The 18,239-nt window shown below is 40.5% G+C and overlaps 1 protein-coding gene, 1 non-coding gene and 1 pseudogene across 4 annotated transcripts in view; 1 reads left to right on the forward strand and 2 right to left on the reverse strand.

The window, feature by feature from the left end:
- Nucleotides 1-18,239, reverse strand: part of KLHL12 (kelch like family member 12) — a 40,141-nt gene that overhangs the window by 4,792 nt on the left and 17,110 nt on the right. For all 3 annotated transcript variants that reach the window (XM_035281477.3, XM_078356853.1, XM_008985439.5), the window contains exons 6-7: nt 16,917-17,031; nt 929-1,035 (exon numbers count right to left, since the gene is read on the reverse strand). In XM_035281477.3, coding sequence (XP_035137368.3) covers nt 929-1,035; nt 16,917-17,031 — 222 coding nt within the window. The remainder of the gene's footprint in view (nt 1-928; nt 1,036-16,916; nt 17,032-18,239) is intronic.
- LOC118149609 (small nucleolar RNA SNORA26) lies at nt 3,852-3,973 on the forward strand. Its single transcript, XR_004737180.1, has one exon. It is a non-coding gene; the product is annotated as a small nucleolar RNA SNORA26 (small nucleolar RNA).
- LOC103789267 (phosphatidylinositide phosphatase SAC2 pseudogene) lies at nt 6,682-8,490 on the reverse strand (annotated as a pseudogene).

Below are 18,239 nucleotides of genomic sequence, written 5' to 3' on the forward strand. Positions count from 1 at the left end.
GTAAGCTTTCTGCACATCTGCCTCTTTCCAAGGTTTCCAAAAGATTTAACAGCTTTCTGTTATCCAGTATCTGACTCCTTTCTTTTCCATAAGGCACTGGGCTAAGAGACTGATATTCTTCCATACAGTGGAAAAGTGTTCCCACATTGCTAATCAAAGGGCCAGGATTTATTATAAAAACCTTAAAAGGTAGGAGGATTGGATTTCCATGTTTTCTCAGAAATTACTATTGTTCATTCAGCACTGAGAGACATGCTGAGGGAGACAGATACAAACTTTTTTTTTCTGAGTTGGGATCTCACTCTGTCACCCAGGTTGGAGTGCGTGGCACAGTCACAGCTCACTGCAACCTTGACTGCTGGGCTCAAGCAATCTTCTATCACAACCTCCCAAGCAGCTAGGACTACAGGCATGCACCACCTGGCTAATTTTTTTGTTTACTTTTTTGCAGAAACAGAGTTCCACCATACTGCCCAGGCTGGTCTTGAACTCCTGGCCTCAAGAGATCGTCCCATCTCAGCCTCCCAAAGTGCTGGGATTATAGGTGTGAGCTACCACGCTCTGTCCAAACTTCTGAGCTCAATTGAACACTGGGTTCAATTCAACACAATTTAACATTGGGTTTACTTTAACAAAACATGACCAATGAAATGTGCTGGGAATTATAAAGACAGCTTAGAAAAGCACCTAACTAGTGGTGGCCATCTGATTTAACCTGACACAGGGCCACTAACATTTCTAAGGTATAATCTTCTAATCTAAACAGTAAAAAAACTGTTTACTGAGTACCTACTATGTGCACAAGACTGCTGTAAGAAACAACCTGTTATTAGGCTTTTCTACTCTTACAGTTGGATTAGCTATGCTCTGGAGCCAGAGACTGAGGAATTTAAGCTCCCTCCCAACAAATGGTTTCACCATTATTTACCGGCAAAAAGCTCCACTCCTGAGTCTTGGGGTCATATTTCTCTACCACGTCGATAGGAGACTGCTGGCTTCCGAAACCCCCAACCACCAAAAGCACTTCATTGGCTCCTGAAGACAAGGTAGTGAAAAGATAGGTTAGTTCAGCATCCCTGGATAGATAACTAGTCACAGGGAAGTGTAAACAGAAAGAGTTCTAGGATGTCTTGTTTTATGTAGCTGAGGGATACAATCTGAAATAGGAGATAATCAAGAGGCTGTTGAATGGGGAGTTATTTCTCCTTGAGGCTGTAGCTCTTGAGTCTCTGAAACTTAAATTTCTGTACAACATTAAAACTCTAGAAGGCAAACTTCAACATGACACTGTACCATTTCAACCCAGTTAGATGACTGACTGACATAATATTTGAGGTCTTAAGTGCAGGTGAGAGGCTAAAGGCACTCTCTGCACTTCTCAGCCTGACAAACTCAAATTGGGAGGGTTTTTTTTTTTTTTAATTTTCTCTTGCTGCAGAATATTAGGTTTTTTGTTGTTGTAATGTAGTAAGAACTCTCCTAACCTTGTCACAAAAAAAATTGCATGTTGAAATTTAGGATCCAAGTGATGGACTTAAAATCTCTTTTTCTTTTTCTCAATTGAGAAAGAGTCTTGCTATGTTCAAGCTAATCTCAAATTCCTAGCCTCAAGTGATTCTTCTACCTCAGTTTCCCAAAGTGTTGGGATTACAGGAATGAGCCACTGTGCCTGGCCTAAAATCTCTTTTCCATGAACATTTACTTCTCCAATTTAGTCAACTATATGATCACATTGCCTGCCTATTCATCAAAACTACCAGGCAACAAATGACTAGAGATTTAAAGGAAAAGTCTTTTTCTCTATTTTCCCAAAGAAGCTATTCTGACAGCCTTTATATCCTATCCTTCCCTCTAAGGCCTTACTTTGACAAAATACTGCCTACATTGGCTCTTTTTCTTCTTCTTTTTTTTTAGAGAGAGAGTCTTACTATATTGCCCAGGCTGGCCTTAAACTCCTGGCCTCAAACAATATTCTATCCTCCCAAGTAGCTGGGATTACAGGTATGAGCCACAGCACCTAGCTTGGCTTTTTTCAAAGAGCAAAGTCTCTTTGAGAAAATTCCCTATGTGTGTGCTCCACTAGAACTCATGGAAAGAATAGGTAGCTGGAGCTTTGGAAAATTCAATCACTAGGAAGCATCTAGGAGACCAAAGTGATCTTATAAATCTTATAAGTAACCTGGACTTGAAAGAGCCAATGCAGTACCTTGAAGCTGACAGGAAGCACAGATAAACCCCCAATGAAGTAATGGATTTGACAACATCAATTACTGGGCTAGAGTCATTCTGTCAAAAACTAATATGTTACTGTGAGACGCTGTGTGCTTCCTTATGGTGAAGAATAGGAAGGACCACACTACCATGTAGTCAGTCTTTTTTCCAAAAAAATTGAGCCTCTTAGCAAGCCTCTAGTCCAACCACTAGTTTACAGGCAATTCATGGGAAAAGAACATGTAAAATGACACTACAAAGATGCAAGAGCAGAGTCCAGAATGTGGGAAATTCTACAAGTCAAAGAACTTCGTTTCTTCAAGAAATAAACTGGCTAGGAAAAACCAAAACAGGATAGAAACCTTTTGGGTTAAGACAGACTGAAAAAGACATGAAATCAACAGCAATGTGTGGACTTTGGATCCTAATTTGAACAACATTAAGTACTCAAAAACGAAAAATTATGGGGAAAAAAATTACACAAACAGGTACTTAAGAAAATAAGGAAATGTTGTGTGATTTTAAACAGTGATAATGGCATTCTAGATGTTTAAAAAATTTTTTCCTTGTCTTTTAGAGATATATGTGGAAGTATGACACATAGGGACAGAATTATATCCAGTCTGGAATTTGCTTCAAAATAGCCTGGGTGCAGTGGCTCATGCCTGTAATCCTGGGACTTTGAGAGTCTGAGGTTGATTTATCACTGGAGGTAAGGAGTTCAAGACCAGCCTGGCCAACAGGGCAAAATCCGTCTCTACTAAAAATATAAAAATTAGCTGCCTGGGCAATAAGGCGAGACTCTACCTCTAAATAAATAAACAAACAAACAAATAAAATAGGCCACATGTTGATAACTATTAAAATTGTGTGATGGGCATAAGGGATCATTATATTACTGTTTTTATGTTTGAGATTTTTCTTAATAAACCATATATACCTACATATAGACCATGTAGCTTTTCTAAGAAGGTTTTGTCTTATATAACTGCCAAATAAAGTGGACTCTCTCCAAAGTGAGCCAGCAAGTAGGTCTCAGGAGTCAGCGCCTTTGAAAATCAAAGCATGGCCGGGCACAGTGGCTCACAACTATAATCCCAGCACTTTGGGAAGCCAAAGCAGGTAGATCAAACTCCTGAGGTCAGGAGTTTGAGACTAGCCTGGCTAACACAGCGAAACTCTGTCTCTACTAAAAATACAAAAATTACCCAGGTGTGGTGGTGCGCACCTGCAGTCCCAACTACTCGGGAGGCTGAGGTAGGAGAATTGTTTGAATCCAGGAGGCAGAGGCTGCGGTGAGCCTACGTTGCACCACTGCACTCCAGACTGGGCAACAAAACAAGACTCCATCTCAAAAAAAAAAAAAAGATATCAAAGCCTATGAATGAAGAGTTCTTCATTGACCAAACTAATTTTATGTCTGCCTAAAATTACCTCAATCTGGGAGAAGTTAGGACCACAAGTTGTTTCTGCCTTGGGAGCACAATTCCCCTATTAGTCCCTTTTGTACCCCACCTCTTCTCTTCCTGACTTGAATAGAGAAGGTTAAGTGTGATCCTTCTATCCAGACATTTCCCTTGCAGAGGAATATGATGCCAGCAGATGACGTGAGTCTGAATAAAAATTCCCCGTCCTTTCCTCTGCCCTTTTAAGGCTGACCTAGTGCTTGAAGAGGCTAACACAGAAGGGTAAAGTAAGTCTCCATAAAACCCAGGGAAGAGACTGAAAATCTCCTCTTTGGATCCTGTCTGGAGTCACACTTGAATAAAATAAATAAATAAGAATTAAAAAAATAATAAATTAATAAATAAATTCCCACACCAACCAAGAGGTACTTCCTGTGCTATGCAAATTATAGTTTTCTACTGATTTTTCAGGTCTTACTTCTGTTGCTTTATATAACTCCCCACCCCATCCCCAGAACCAAAACCAAAAAATAAACAAAAAAAAAAAACTAAGGAGGCTGGGCACAGAGGCTCACAACTATAATCCTAGCACTCTGGGAGGCCAAAGTGGGCAGACTGCTTGTGCCCAGTTCAAGGACAGCTGGGCAACACAGTGAGACTGCCATCTCCACAAAACATTTAAAAAATTACCAGGTGTGGTAGCAAATGCCTATAGTCCCAGCTACTCCTGAGGCTGACATGGGAGGATCACTTAAGCCTAGGAGGTTAAGGCAGTAGTGAGCCAAGGTCGTGCCACTGCACTCCAGCCTAAGTTACAGAGTGAGAATTTGTCTCAAAAAATAAAGAAGGCCGGGCGTGGTGGCTCACACCTGTAATCACATTTTGGGAGGCTGAGGCATGGGTGGATCACTTGAGGTCAGGAGTCTGAGGCCGGCCTGCTTAACACAATGAAACCCATCTCTACTAAAAATGCAAAAATGAGCCAGGTGTGGTGGCATACACCTGTAGTCCCAGCCACTCGGTAGGGTGCGGCATGAGAATCACCTGAACCTGGGAGATGCAGGTTGCAGTGAGCAGAGATCACGCCACTGCACTCCAGCCTAGGTGTCTCAAAATACAAAACTTACCTGGGTGTGGTGCTCTGCACCACACTGTCACAAAAATATACAAATACAAATAGAAAAATTAGCCAGGTGTGGTAGCATACGTTTGTAGTCCCAGCTACTCCGGAGGCTGAGGGAGAGGTTGCAGTGAGCCGAGATCACGCCACTGTACTCCAGCTTGGGTGACAAAGCAAGATGGTCTCAAAATAAAATAAAATAAAAACCCCCGCTCTATCTTCATATGATTTCATTCAGGCACCTTTTGAAAGGTGGGAGAAAAGAAGTACAAAGGAAATAGATCATATTCAAAACCTAGACGACTGGCAACACTTCCTGTTGGCTGAAATTTTTCCACGTAAACATTCTGGTAACTCTATGTCTACAGCAGAACTTGGTAAGAGGTATTGGTGTGATTTGCAAAGAGGTTTGTTTTGGTTCATTTTAAATTATAGTGGTACTTTAATAATCACAAGATTTAACACATTAAAAAAAGATACCACTAATAAAAAAGAAAAATGGAATGCTCATCAAAGTTACAACAGACATAATGTTCAGCTGAGAATCACTTCAAGAGAGTAAAGCTCTAAATACTTGTTGGAATATGCTGTGCAACTTTCTTACTGTGTGGCTTACAGAGGCGGCCCTAGTTCTGTGTTGTCACGATTATAGTCAGAAGACCAGTTTCAGCACAATTGTGCTTCAGACTGAATTTTTTTTCGAGACAGGGTCTTGATCTGTCCCCCAGGCTGGAGGGCAGTGGCACAATCACAGCTCACTGCAGCCTCAACCTCATGGGCTCAAGCAATCCTCTTGCACAGCTAGGACTACAGGTGTCTACCGCTACGCCTGGCTCATTTCTGTATTTTTTTGTAGAGATAGATATTTCCCAGGCTGGTCTCAAACTCCTGGCCTCCCAAAGTGGTGGGACTGTAGGTGTGAGCCACTGCACTTGGCCCAGACTAATATTTTGAAGTTGTAGATCGTCTATTAAGGGGTTGAGGATGCCCCTCCTAGAATAAATTTAAAACCTGACTTCCTTCTAGAACTTCCAGTAGCCAATACATGTGTTCTTACATTCCTGAAAACAGCAAAAAGAAATTTAATAGGTGCTGGTATTCACATCTGATCTATCAGGTTTACTGTGTGCCTGACAAGACTTAATGCTCCTAGGTTTACATGGTATAGGCAGAACAAAATTTTTAACGTGTTCAAGTAGAATACAGGGAAAATTAGAATCAAATGAGAATCATTTCTTGACTTTAGTATCAATGACCCTCAACTCCTCAGGGAATAGTTAAGCCATCAAAACTAAAATAGCTTTATATTTAAATGCTTCAGTAACATGTTAAAAGTCACTAAAAACTAAATGTATACTTTATTTTGTAGAAGTAACACACAGGAATGAACAAACAGAACAAATTAGGCCGGGCGCAGTGGTTCAAGCCTGTAATCCCAGCACTTTGGGAGGCCGAGGCGGGTGGATCACAAGGTCAAGAGATCGAGACCATCCTGGTCAACATGGTGAAACCCCGTCTCTACTAAAAATACAAAAAATTAGCTGGGCATGGTGGTGGGTGCCTGTAATCCCAGCTACTCAGGAGGCTGAGGCAGGAGAATTGCTTGAACCCAGGAGGCGGAGGTTGCAGTGGGCTGAGATCGCACCATTGCACTCCAGCCTGGGTAACAAGCGCGAAACTCCGTATCAAAAAAAAAAAAAGAACAAATTATGAAAAATTCTAATCCCCTAAGTATCTGCATGTCCAGCCCTTGTGTCTGCTTAATGTATTCTACCCACCCCACCACACAAAAAAGGTTCAGGTTATATCCCAAAGTGACCTGTTGCTGAATTACTTTCAGATAAGCAAAGTGCTCCATAGTGTATACGCTATTCAGGTCTGCGCATTCTAGGATGATGCACTTCTGTAGTCCTGACTCTAAAATTTGGAAATCTACTTAGGTTCAGACTCCTTTTAAAACCCTTTCAAGAAAAAGAATTTGTGGGCCCTGGATTCAGACAGTACAATTAAAATACCCCAAGAGGTAAAAACGTCTTCTCGTATTTTAAAATAAAAGTAATGGAAGAATTCTTATGGCTAAAAGCTAAATCTGAATTATCTGTGTCTAGCATTGTACAAACATACTTTTAAGTTCATTTTGCTGGACTTCATCTTCATTAATCACTTCAGGTTCTGCAGGACTCTTCTGAACTGTTGCCACTGCGAAGTTTATCCCATGGGTTAGTCCAGCTTGGGTAATACTGGTAACCACAACCATGGAACTTCAAATCTTTGCAAAGGGAGGGACTGCTCTGCTGCTACTGCTCTCTGAAGGAGGAGTTACATGAAGCCCTGTCTCAAGTTCAAGCATGCTGGAAGCGGAACTAAGGGTCTTTTGAGATGCAACTGAATGCGCTGGCTCAACTAAAACTGTGGGCCTGTTGCAGAAAGAGACACATCTAATTGAGACAGTTGAGGAGATGTCTGTTCTGTTGATTCTGATTGGGTTTCTTCGTTGGAAACTTGGTCATTTGATTTCTTTTCTGACTAGCCTGCTGAGACACAGATCTAATGTCTAATAGGTGGGTCACTGTTTTATGTATCTTGCACAAATCTGTGGCAGTAAATATCCATAGGCTTGGCAAAGCCAGTCAATACGTGTAATTGCAACAGAAGGACTTTTCTTCAAACGAGACTCCTGGCCCTTTCCAAGCCCACTTCCATGACAACAGTAATCTCTGAAGGGGCATGAATGCTACTATCAGTGCTGCTAAGAGACTGGGACCAACTGCCTAACTGAGGCACAGAAGCAACAATACCACAACTAGGAAGAACATAATCTATTGGCCCTACACTCTCTCATGAATTAGCTAGCTGCCTGTCTTCAACAGACTTAGAATCTGTAAGGAATTCATGGGTTGGTATGAGTCATTACCTGAAGACATGTCCCCATCAAACTCTGCCTGAACCTTACCCATCACTCCTGTGTTTTTCATTGTTTCAAGACTATGATCTGATTTTCAAAGATTTAGTTTTAAGTTTGGTTTTATAAAGTTAACTTTTGTTTCAGGTTCAGTAAAGTTTCCTAGCTTTCTGGAAGTTTCTTTGCCAATATTTTTACTGGATTTGGTCTGTTTCACTTTTTGATTTAGAGATGAAAATTTGCTCATTAAAAAATTCTTTCCCTGGGCCAAAGACCCTTGGTTTTGAGATCTGATACCAATGATGTCTTTGTGAGGTTTAACTGTTCTTCCTCTCAAGCTTCTTCTCGATTATGGGTACCTCCGATCCTATGGCTTGGATGGTGATCTGTAGCATCTCTGCAATGCACTGAAGGGGATCTTATCCATCCTCTTCAGGACTGCACATTACAGCTCGCATGGTACAGAAATGGCCACTTGCTTCTTTTTATCTGTAGTGTAGTCAGATGCAGAACTCCGGCTTACCAAAAAGAGGGGTTCAGGACCTGTTTCAATGTTTCCAGGTCTTCTAGACTTAGTGGTTGATACTGGTCTACTGTATCAACTTCATCACAATAGGCCGCATAGCAGGCAGAGTTAGGAAGCAGAAACAGCCCATCCACAGCTCTGTGAGCAGCATCAGTGCGGGTGCAGTGTGAAAACTGTTGCTTGAGCCAAGCCATAAAAATTATGTCATGACGCAGTTTAGTATAAAATAAATTCGACTACTAATTAGAGTGTTACTTTCATCCTTGCTTCCTATTTTGGCATTAATATTTACATCAGCCAAACACGATCCTCAGTCAAAAATATTCTGTCCTTAATGAAAAGCACTTAGCACGTAACAGGTGGTCGGAAAAATGTCAACACTTTTTCCAGAGTCAAAGTCTCACTATGTTGCTCAGGCTGGTCTCTAACTCCTGAACTCAAGTGATGCTCCTACTTTGGCCTCCCAAAGTGCTAGGATTATAGACATGAGCCACAAAAACCAGCCACTCAGGAGTTTAATGGCTCTAACTGACTGGGAACCTTTGATAACTGATTCCCAAGCTTCTCTGCTGTGAAGGACTCTCTTCATTATTTTCCCCTGACAGATCCTGTGTTTTGACAGACTGTCTACCAAAGAGAGTTAAAGTAATTAACTTCCCTTAACTGCCAACAGAGCTTTTGATAACTATGAGCACCAGTGTTTCACAATGAATGGATATAATTTTAGTCAAATGTTAGCCTGTTCAGCTTTTTCTAGCACAAAAATGATTTTCTTTTAGAAAATTTAAAAATTACTAAAGGATAGTATAATCACCATCCCCACTCACATATTACTTCTCCCTGTTAAAAAGACTTGAAAAGTATTTTCCTTGTAATTATAAAACATATACATTTTTACTACTAAAAAACTTGGAAAATACAAGTATTATGAAAAAATATTACTGATAGTTCCACAATACACACCAAAATGTAACATAATTTCCTTCCAGCCTCGCTTCTATGTATTTATAAAACACAAATGGGACTACATTATATTGTATCTTGATGTTTTTATTTCATTTTCCAAATATATGAATAACTCTTTTAGTACATGGTTATAATATTCTTAGGCATTTCAGGGTTCGTAATTTTGGGTTATAAACAATCACATAAATAACTCTTGTGATAAATAACCTGAATACGAAACTTTTCCTGATTGTTTTCTTAAAGAAATGGGAAGAATGCTGAGTAATGAACATGAATTAGAAAAAAAAATTTGGGGCCAGGCATGGTGGCTCACACCTGTAACGCTAGCACTGTGGAAGGCGACTGCATGAGCCCAGCAGATCAAGACCAGCCTGAGCAGCATGGCAAAACCCTGTCTCTACTAAAAATACAAAAAAATTAGCCAGGTTTGGTGGTGCACATCTACAGTTCCAAGTCCTAGCTATCTGGGAGGCTGAGGTGGGAGGATCACTTGAGTCCAGTAGGTGGACGCTGCAGTGAGCAAAGATCATGCCACTGCACTATAGTGACAGAGTAAGATCTTGTATCAAAACAAACGAACAAACTAACTAACTAGACAAGCATCGTGGCACACGCCTGTAGTCCCAGCTACTAAGGAGGCTGAGGTGGGAGGATTGCTTGAGCCCAGCAAGTGGAGTTGCAGTTGCAGTGAGCCAAGATCATGCCACTACACTCCAGCCTGGGAGGCAAAGTGAAACTCTGTCTCAAAAAAAATTATTTTGATACAAGGTGACTTTTTGAAGCTGTTACTCCCACCAACACCATGCCAACTCATTCCACTTTCTGAGGCGCTGGATATTGTTTTTAAATCTCTGACACTCTGGTAGGCCAAAAATCATATTTTTAATTATTGTATTACTAATAAGACCTTATTATTAATTAGGTTGAACTCCCTCTTATATTTAAGCTTTACACCCCTTCTGTGAACTGTACATTGCAATCATTATTGTTTCTCTCATGTATTCTTGTTTTTTTTCTTTTTAGAAACAAGGTCTTGCTCTGTTGCCCAGGCTGGAGTGCAATGGTACAATTATGGCTCACTGTAGCCTCAGCCTCGACCTCCTGAGTTCAAGCATCCTCCCACCCTCCCATTTCAGCCTCCCGAGTACTTGCAACCACTAATTTCTTTTCTTTTTTTTGTGTGTGTGTGTGTGAGATGGAGTCTGACTCTGTGACCCAGGCTAGAGTGCACTGGTGTGATCTCGGCTCACTGCAACCTCCGCCTCTTGGATTCAAATGATTCTCCTGCCTCAACCTCCCCGGTAGCTAGGATTACAGGCATGAGTCACCACCTCCGGCTAATTTTTGTATTTTAGTAGAGACAGTGTTTTACCATGTTGGCTGGGTGATTAATTCTTAGGCTCAAGAGATCTGCCCACTTCAACCTCTCCACTGCTCTTGCCCCTGTCTCATGCATTCTTATGAGCTCTTTACACACAAATGATTTTAACCCTTTATTTTATTTTACTTTATTTTTGAGACGGAGTTTCGCTCTTGTTGCCCAGGCTGGAGTGCAATGGAGCCATCTCGGCTCACTGCAAGCTCTGCCTCCTGGATTCAAGTGATTTTCCTGCCTCAGCCTCCCAAGTAGCTGGGATTACAGGCATGGGCCATCACACCCGATTAATTTTGTATTTTTCGTAGAGACAGGGTTTCTCCATGTTGGTCAGGCTGGTCTCAGACTCCCAACCTCAGGTGATCCACCATCCTCGACTCCCAAAGTGCTGAGATTACAGGCATGAGCCACTGCAGTGGCCAACCCTTCAACCCTTTAAAGTATTGTTCCAAACCTATGTTCCTAATTTGCCATAATTTTCTATGTGATTTATTTAGTCAATATTGACTTTATCCTTTGTGATTTCTTCCACTATTTTGTGCCTAGAAAGTCTTCCTCCCCCGGGAGAACTCATAAGGCTTTAACGTCTTTGAACCCTAAGTTGGGGACCAATACTGAAATAATCTGACTTGTCTAAAACAGAGCTAGTGAAAAGGTCAACCAGAAGAAGCCTGTTTCTTCTCTGCCAATGATGGAGTACTTGTTAAGTGAGATTTTTATCTTTTTAATGAGAAAAGCTTGTTTAAGACATCTAACAAGAAAAAGTACATTTCTAAAACTGAAGAACCTGGCAGTGGCATGCTCATTACTTTTAGCCGGAGGGAAGGGGAGTGTGTGTGCTGTGAAACACTATTAGAGAAAAAGAGCTAATGCAGGACTGCTAAAATAACAGGGTTCAGAGACTTAGATTTCCATTTGCATTGATCTTTAGTTCAAAAATGGAGACAGCCACAAATTAGAAAAGCAATTTCCATTACATCTTCTTTGAGACAGTAATGGGTAAGGTTAATAACTAAAATTTGGCAGGCTATTTTAACTTGGCTGTCAATTTAATATCCTTCTGCTGTATGCAGAAGAGTCATTATTCTGGTAGCTGGTTTAGCAACCAATATGCATAGAGATGGGTAGAAGACATGATGGAGGAACAATCTACCTTCTAAGGCACTGACAAGGCGATGCTAAGAATCTAATTGGAAATTGCTTTAGTATTTCCCTTTTAGAACTTCTAAAAAATAACCTCAGGGGCCGGGCGTGGTGGCTCAAGCCTGTAATCCCAGCACTTTGGGAGGCCGAGGCAGGTGGATCACGAGGTCAAGAGATCGAGACTATCCTGGTCAACATGGTGAAACCCCGTCTCTACTAAAAATACAAAAAATTAGCTGGGCATAGTGGTGCATGCCTGTAATCCCAGCTACTCAGGAGGCTGAGGCAGGAGAATTGCCTGAACCCAGGAGACAGAGGTTGCGGTGAGCCAAGATCGCGCCATTGCACTCCAGCCTAGGTAACAAGAGCGAAACTCCATCTCAAAAAAAAAAAAAAACCTCAAAATTATGAAGGTATATAGATTCATAGTTTAATCCCTCAAGGTCAGGGCAATAAGCAAGTTCTCTAACCAGACAGGAGCCCCTTCTGTTGCCTATTCAGAGATATGCAGGAAATGTACCTCCAAAGAATCTTCTGGGTTTAATTGATTCCTTAGTTTTTAGTTCAAAAACTAAAAAACTTATTATTTTGTTTAATAAGCAAGTGATGAGTGTTATTATGCAAAATAAACAAACAAAAAAACATTTTTCTGTGTTGGAAAGTACTTTAGTGACTGAATGTTAACTCTCTTCATGTAGAGATAAAGAACTGGTAACCCAGAGAAGCTAAAGGCCTTGTCCAAACAGCAAGCTACTAGTGTCAGTGACAGAAATGGGAGTAAAAATCAAAGTAAGCAAAATGTCTTATCTCCTTGTGCCAGGTTCTTTCCACTACGTCACTGGCTCTCATGGTATAGGTTGAGTAACCCTTATCTAAAATGTTTAGAATAAGAAGTGCTTCAGATTTTAGACATTTTTGTAATATATGCATTACTTATTCGCATAACTATTTGAGCATCCCTAATTCAGAAACACCAAATCCAAAATGCTCCAGTGAGTATTTCCTTTGAGCATTATGTTGGCACTCAAAGTTTTAGATTTTGGAGCATTCTGAGTTTCAGACTTTCAGATTAAGGATATCCAACCTGATTTTTTAAAATAATGATAATATTTTAAAAAACAAAAGTAACAGCCAGGTACAATGGCTCACGCCCGTAATCCTAGCACTTTGGGAGGCCGAGGTGGGAAGATCACCTGAGGTCAGGAGTTCAAGACCACCCTGTCCAACATGGTGAAACCCTATCTCTACTAAAAAATACAAAAAATGAGCCAGGTGTGGTGGCACGCACCTGTAATCCCAGCTACTTGGGAGGCTGCGGTGGGCAGCTCACCTGAGGTCAGGAGGCAGAGGTTGCAGTGAGCCAAGTTTGTTATTACCAAACTTATGTAATAACACAGAGGTATATAAATAAGATTTTAAATGTATTTCCTCGTAATCCCACCCCTGTTGGGTAATCTTGTTAAAAGTTTGGTGTGGGCCAGGCACAGTGGTTCCTAGCACTATGGGAGGCTGAGGCAGGCCAACTGCTTGAGCCCAGGAGTTCAAGACCAGCTTAGGCAACATGGCAAAACCCTGTCTCTACAACAAATATACAAATTACCCAGGTATGGTGGCAGGCACCTGTAGTCCCAGCTACTGAACAGGCTCAGATGGGAGGACCCACTTGAGCCTGGCAGATGGAGGTTGCAGTTAGCTGAAATCCAGTCTGGGTGACAGTGAGAGACCCTGTCTAAAAAAATTAATTAATTAATAATAAAAATGCAGTGTGGATCTTTGTATACCGTTGGTTAGGCTTGTACAAACACCATACACATAACAGGAGTTTTTGCCTGTGCTTTTTAATTGAGAAAGCTTTTCTCTTAGTAGGTCCAGTCTGTTTACCCAGCTAAGAATATGTAACTCAATGCCTTTAATAGTGCCATAATATTCCACAGTAAAACTGTACGATAATTCAGTCAACTATTCGATCCCCTTGAGATAGAATTCAGGTTGTATCCCTTTCTTTCTGGCAATACTAACAATTTGTAGTAAATCCAATATTCTTACAAATATATCCTTATAAACTGGCTTTTATTTCTATAGCATACAGTTCCAGAAATAGGACACAAGGCATATGAACAGTATAAGCTTTAAAAAGTTATCTTAATATTCATTTCTAGACCTGTTAATGAAGCACATTTTTAAATGTTTATCAGTCCCTTATATTTCCTCCTGTATGTGTTACCTGTACTCAATCTCCTATTGGGCTTTTATTTTTATCTTATTGGTTCATATGGGTTCTTTATATAACCTTTTATCATACATGTTGAACATATTTTTTCTAGTCCATGTCTTTAACTTTCTGTCTTTTGTCATCGATTAAAACAAATTTAATGTAGTCAAGTAACCTTGAAGGATTCTGAGTTTTTCTGTTGTGGTTAAAACGGTTACTAACCTGGGAGGAAAGGGAGAATTAGGAGTTATTTTTAATGGCTACAGAGTTTCAGTCTTGTTAAGACAAAGAGTTATAGAGATTGACTGTATAACAATGTAAGTGTTTTTGACATTATTCAACTATACACGTAAAAATGATTAAGATGGTACATTTTATGTTAAATATATGTGTGTGTGTGTGTGTGTGTGTGTGTGTGTGTATATATGTTTATTTTTGAGACGGAGTCTCACTCTGTTGCCCAGGCAGGGTGCAATGGCGCAATCTCCACTCACTACAACCTCCACCTCCTGGGTTCAAGCAATTCTCCTGCCTCACCCTCCTGAGCAGCTGGGATTACAGGTGTGAGCCATACCAGGCTAATTTCTGTATTTTTAGTAGATATGGGATTTCCTCCATGTTGCCAGGCTGATCTCGAACTCCTAACCTGAAGTGATCTGGCCACCTCGGCTTCCCAAGGTGCTGGGATTACAGGCGTGAGCTACCATACCCAGCCTATTACATGTATTTTACAAAAACAGAGAAAGATTTCCATCCAGAAGGTATGCAAATATTTTTCTATAATTTATTTTAATCTTCTCATAGTTTTTCAAACATTTAGTCCTTCAATTTATCTTGTGTTGATATGTATCTTTGTATAAAGTATATAAAACACAGATCACATTTTGTCATACTGCAGTAATAGAAAATACCATCTACAATGCCCTATCTTAAAGTTCTCTCTTAAAAAAAAATGGTAAGATTTTCTCTCTCTTTGGTAAGATTACAGATGATTTTTATTTTTTGCTTCTCTGTATTTCTAAAAGTTCTACAATGAACATACAGTATTTATGCCATTAAAAAATATAGGGGAGGCAGCCACGTTTAGTGGCTCATAGTTGTAATCCCAACACTTTGGGAGGCCGAGATGGGTGGATCACTTGCAGCCAGGAGTTTGAGACCAACCTGGTCAACATGGAGATACCCCGTCTCTACTAAAAATACAAAAATTAGCTGGGGATGGTGGCAGTTGTCTATTGTCCCAGCTATTTGGGAGGCTGAGGCACATGAACTGCTTGAACCTAGGACACAGAGGTTGCAGTGAGGTGAGATTATGCTACTGCACTCCAGCCTGGGTGACAGAGCAAGACTCTGTCTCAAAAAAAAAAACAAACAGAGTAACAGCTGGGCACAGTGGCTCACGCCTATAATCCCAGCACTCTGGGAGGCCAAGGCGGGCAGATCACGAGGTCAGGAGTTAGAGACTAGCCTGACCAACATGGTGAAACCCTGTCTCTACTAAAAATACAAAAATTAGCTAGGCGTGGCAGTGCGTGCCTGTAATCCCAGCTACTCAGGAGTCTGAGGCAGGAGAAACACTTGAACCTGGGAGACAGAGGTTGCAGTAAGCCAAGATCGCACCACTATACTCTAACCTGGGAGACAGAGTGAGACTCCATCTCAAAAATAATAATAATAAATTAATTTTTAAAATTAATATATATGGGAAGCCTGTAATCTCAGCACTTTGGGAGGCCAAGGCAGGTGAATTGCTCGAGTCTAGGAGTTCAAGACCCAGCCTGAGCAACAAAGACTCTGTCTCTATAAAAAATACAGAAATTAGCCAGGCATGGTGGCACATGCCTGTAGTCCCAACTACTTGGGACGCTGAGGTGGGAAGACTGTTTGAATCTGGGAGGCCAAGGCTGCAGTGAACCAAGATTGTGCCACTTCACTCCAGCCTGGGCAACATAGTGAGACCTCATCCCATTTCTATTAAAAAAAAGTTAAATATAGGGGATAAATCACCGTTCTACCTAAACCCATCAGTGAGTGAGCAGCTTATTTATCAGTTAACACCTTAGTATGCATGATGAGTCCTCAGTCAGATGAAAGGAAAACAAAATACCACCCCGTACATATAGAGTAATTTATAACTCATAAAATGCTTTTATACATTATATACTTAGGCTCTTGGGACAGTGAAGCAGAGAGAATAGGATATGGAAAGTATGATAATATCTGAGTACTTAGTATGTGCCAGCTATAGTGTTAGGTATCCTATATACATCTCATTTAATCCTCCCAAAAACCCACTGAGATAAGACACTAACTCTCATCTTAGTGGCAGATGTATAGGCTCAGATAAAATGATACCTTGCCCAACCAGCCACTGCTGGGGCTTGGATCTGAACCTAGGTCTATTTGCTAAGACAATAGCTAATATACATAGTTATTATGTGCCAACAACTGTTTTAAGGCTTCACATAAATAACTTCATTTACTCTTCATAACAATGTTACAGGCAAGTCCCATGACGGTTCCATTTACAGATGAGGCAATTGAAGCACACAGAGGTTAAGGTTCCTGCCCACGTTAATACACCTAGTATGAGGTTAACTGGTACGTGCCACAGTCACTGCCAAAACCCATGTATTTTCTACCATACTGGGCTCCTTTTCTTCCTCTTTTCATTCTGGAATGGAAACCACATAAGGGGAAGTGAAGAGGTAGGTGGGAGCACATACTACTTACATGCCTCTAAGTGGCACTAAAATTATCTTTGATTCACAGACTCTACATAATATTGACAAAAAATTGTAACATATTCAGTAATGCTTGACAATGTATAAAGCACTTTTATAATAGTTTCCTAATAGTTATGTGCAGCAGATAGAGAAGATATCTTTGGTTTATAGGAAAGAAAGCTTAGAGTGGTAAACTGACCTGTCTGATATGACAACATAAAAGATCTGAAACAAGGTCTTTGTACTTCTTATAGAGTGTTATTTTCAACTACGTTGTCACCTGCAAGAAGTTGAAAGCATCTCCTCATTCTGCCAAGATACCAGCTTACCTAGGCGAGCCCTTGTCCTGGGTCCCTGCATTTGACTCCGAAGTTCAGGCCTCAGATGAAACTTCTTTGCTTCATCAACCAGATCCCTGCACTGTAAACTACAGCGTATGAAAGGCTGAAATACAGCAGACAGTAGAGTGAGGCACAGGGGATACCTGTAATACTGTAAGAGTACAAAGGGCACATGCAAAGAATTGACTTCTGACCACAGAAAACCAGTTTCCAAAGCCCCGTGATTCCAGGAGTACTGCCAGTAGTAACTATGCTCTGGGTTTCCAGAAATGATTTTTTTTTTTTTTAATTTCTAATTCAACTGGGAGTTCGGCTACCATCTCATGTTTCTTCACATTCCAAGGTTCTTTTCCTTGCTTCAGATCCACAAATGATTTTTAAAAGTTATTTAAAAAACAGATAATATACTAGATGGACCAAAAGTCAAATGATATAAAAAGATATGTGGAGCAGTATTTTCCATCTCTCTCAGAGCTTACATGTAACTATTTTTACATAGTTTGTATGTCCTTCCAAGGATTATGCAAACACAAGTTCATAATAACTAACAAGAAAAATAATAAGGGAAAAACCAAAAAGATTTTTATTTTCTGGGTGACAGGAAGAAGTATATTTTGTCTGAAATATCTCCCCCAAGGTTCACAGTACTGTTGTAATCACCATGTCTATTTCTGATAGCTTTGTACTAGGCATCTTTCATTTGCCTCCCAACTCGCTCTGTACCCTTTTCCACTCTGTCCTCTGGCTCAGAAGGCTGGCCTATACGATACAAACTGTGTCAATAGGGCTTCCTATGCCTTCTAGCTTCTGGTTGGGATAGCCCAACCAAAGCTCAACGTTTCTCTCAAGGCAGTGACTCTACATGATTCTCTTTCCTTTAAGGTTCTAGTAACCACTCCTCAACCTTGTCCCCTCAGGCTTAGGGGCTGTTAATAGCTTATGTGTCCTAAATCCAGGTTATTTCACTGTCCTTTGTTGTTTCTCTAAACTTGCACCTTTGTGAACAGCTTCTTTATAACAAAAACTCTTCTCAAATTGTCCTGTTTTGAGCAAACCATCTGTTTCCTGTTGGGACTCTAAAGGACACAGCTCTAATTACAAAGCACGTCTATTAACCTGACCCAAGAAGTTCTCAGTTGAACTAGAAAGGAAAACAAACAATAAACAGTAGTAAACACGTACAAGACATGATTTTAAAAACTTTCACTATTATCATCTCTGTTTTACAGATAAGAAAGCTAAGACACAAATATATTAAGACATTGCTAGAAGTTCACAGAGTAAGGGGTGAATTTGGGATTTCAGGCCTGA

Source organism: Callithrix jacchus, chromosome 19 (assembly GCF_049354715.1).
Source record: "Callithrix jacchus isolate 240 chromosome 19, calJac240_pri, whole genome shotgun sequence".
NCBI classification, from domain to species: Eukaryota; Metazoa; Chordata; class Mammalia; order Primates; family Cebidae; genus Callithrix; species Callithrix jacchus.